This window comes from Olea europaea, chromosome 1, assembly GCF_002742605.1.
Source record: "Olea europaea var. sylvestris chromosome 1, O_europaea_v1, whole genome shotgun sequence".
Taxonomy (NCBI): Eukaryota; Viridiplantae; Streptophyta; class Magnoliopsida; order Lamiales; family Oleaceae; genus Olea; species Olea europaea.
The window spans coordinates 28,828,185-28,830,876 of NC_036237.1; the positions used below are offsets into that span (position 1 = coordinate 28,828,185).

The window sequence follows — 2,692 nt, forward strand, 5'->3', positions numbered from 1 at the left end:
AAAAAAAAAATAGTACGTGCATTCTCAAGTAAATATTGCATGCAGAGGTCAGTTTGCATCTGCACGATATTCTTTGATGATTATGGGCCGTAGCGAGTCCAAGTATTTTGTGATTTAGAATTATAAAGGCACGATTTATGTCAGACATTTTTTCACCAAGTCTCTTAGCAGTGATTAAAACCAAATGTGTCAACTCAAATACAAGGATGACTTTACAAATTAAATGTCCATGGAACACATCATTCTAAACATCATGAAAATTGCTCATTAACTTATTAATCAAGCTGAATTTTCACCATACACCACTATTATATCTTGAATTTTCATTATAGTTGAACCATTTCAAAACAGTTGAAAGTTTTACAGTATTTATAAGCTTCTAGCTCTAATACTTTTTCATGTATGGACTAAATTGTTTGAGCATGACAGCTTCACAAATGACTTAGAATATTTGTATCTCAAATTGTTTGAGTAGAAAAATCAATGGTGTATATGAAATATTTTATGTGCATAGCCTTGTGAACACACAGAAATCAATGCTGATTGACAGAACGTTCAAGAATATTTCCAAGCTATGATGATTGTACTCAAGAATGTATCTAAGTGTCAGGACTTTCATTTTTTAAAATGTAGGATACCGGGTTATGGTTAAAAAAGTCCAAATTTCAAATACAAGTACTTGGGTACGTCTTTCAAGTTTCAATTTTTTTACTAACTCAAGATATCATTCTGAATAAACCAAAATCAATTGTTCACAAAAAAATGAAATGAGTATTGAATAAGGGGTTAAGACGAATAAAATAAGATTTTGAGATTTAATTTTCAATTATGAAAAGTTAATTACTAAATGTTATATAAATAGAAAATGGGGGACTTGATTGTAATTTGGACTTAGTGGAACACTATATTGAACTCATTTTCATTTATACAAACAAAAACCTAAATCATTGATACAGAGAGGAAAAGAAAGAAAAACAGAAGAAAAGGGAAAGAAAAAAGGAAGGAGGAGAAGAAGAAGGGAAAATATAGCGCTGTCGCCCTTTTCCACCTTCTCAAGGGTGACGCTAGGTTTATAGAGAGCAAAAAGGGGAAAGAAAAAAAGAAAGAAAAAGCAAAAAGGGCGAAGTGTCCGGTTCAAGTTTTGAAGATCCGATACATATTTCATACCAATACCCATATCGTGTCGTTTCCGACACAGATATTCCTACTATTTCGAAGAGTCCGAGCATCAGAGTTTTTAAGTATCATTTTGAGAAGCATCTTCTACAAAATTATATATTTATAATCTATTTTCAACTTTCTAACTTCAATAATGGAGTCCTTCATTTTGTTAATGACCATGGAAAATAGCACAAAAGAAAAATTTTCTCAAAGCAATTTTAATCAATACAATGATACACTAGATCTAGAGGACGGTAATTTATCAATAACTGTGGTTCAAAGTGGCAAACAAACGGGACTTACATATGATCCATATGGCATGTGCGATTTTACCCCATTGATATGTACCTCGCCGTACATTCTTGCTGAATCAGGCAACCTTCCTAAATTAGAAAGAGGACACAAATGTTATATTGGTTCAGCCAAACAGACATAAAGCAATAAAGGTGAACCCGTCCATTTTACTAGTAATAGTATTGGATTGGAAGCAATGAACCTGCAAGTGCTCTCAAGAGTGTTGATTTCCCCGACTTGGCAGGGCCCATAATCACTGTCATTGTTCCCGGCAATGCGTAACCATTGGAACTCTTAACAACCTTGTCCGAATATTTCCGTTTTCCCTTTATGGTAATGGTCAAATCCTTCCACGCAACCGACGCGCCTGCGATCTTTCTTGCAACAACAGCACCTTCTGGCAATGGTGGGGATGGCAGTGACCCACTATTGATCTTTGAGAGAGAAGGGGAGGCTGGAGTAGTTGCAGCATTAATGGAGTCACCTCCTCCTTCCTCCACCTTAACCTCGATATCCGTATCATCCCAGTCCGGTGAATCCTCAAATGAAATGGGCTGTCTAAGCGCACCCGGTTTTCTTAAGTAGAAGAAATTGCTCGAAGGCACCCTACTTGCGGGACTGCTAGCCGAAGATGATGAGGATCTGTAATGATCCGACTGAGAATGTATTTCTTCCATCTATTCCAACTCAATAATTTTGCAGCCTTTTTTTTACAGCACACACAAGTCTGATTAACACATTTTCAGACTTTACTATAATTCAAAATCCAAACTTACGTCTAGAAAAACTTTCTCTATGCTGTCATAATACATTTATAGTGATAATCTAGCTGAATCTGCAGCAAAGAACATTAGAGTTACTGAATTGAAAGACATTTAAGTGGCCAAAAATATAAACAAGAAGTCCCATATTGAGATATCAGCATCCTTTAAGATAACCATAAATTTTGATAAAAAGAAAATTTATGCAAAAGATAATTCCCTAAATTATTCCCACAAATACCAAGCTACATAAGCAGAATTCAAATCTAACATGAAAACTTAAAATAAATAAATAACGTTCCTATCAAAAGCATCTCCTTAAATTCAGAAAATGTGAAGCACGTTTTTTCTTGTATTGAATAGATGATTCTTAATAAAGTCCAAACCTTTTGTATTATTTTATAATTTTGCCAAAATCTGAAATTTAGCAACTCGAACCCCAAGAACCCAAAAGCTAACATGTTGCTTTTTTTTTT

At 34.4% G+C, this 2,692-nt stretch overlaps 1 protein-coding gene across 1 annotated transcript in view; it reads right to left on the reverse strand.

The window, feature by feature from the left end:
* Nucleotides 1-2,290, reverse strand: part of LOC111406904 (ABC transporter G family member 3) — an 8,839-nt gene extending 6,549 nt beyond the window's left edge. The window contains exons 1-2 of the mRNA XM_023036266.1: nucleotides 1,658-2,290; nucleotides 1,465-1,544 (exon numbers count right to left, since the gene is read on the reverse strand). Coding sequence (XP_022892034.1) covers nucleotides 1,465-1,544; nucleotides 1,658-2,132 — 555 coding nt within the window. The 5' untranslated portion in view covers nucleotides 2,133-2,290. The remainder of the gene's footprint in view (nucleotides 1-1,464; nucleotides 1,545-1,657) is intronic.
* Between the last annotated feature and the right edge of the window lie 402 nt (nucleotides 2,291-2,692).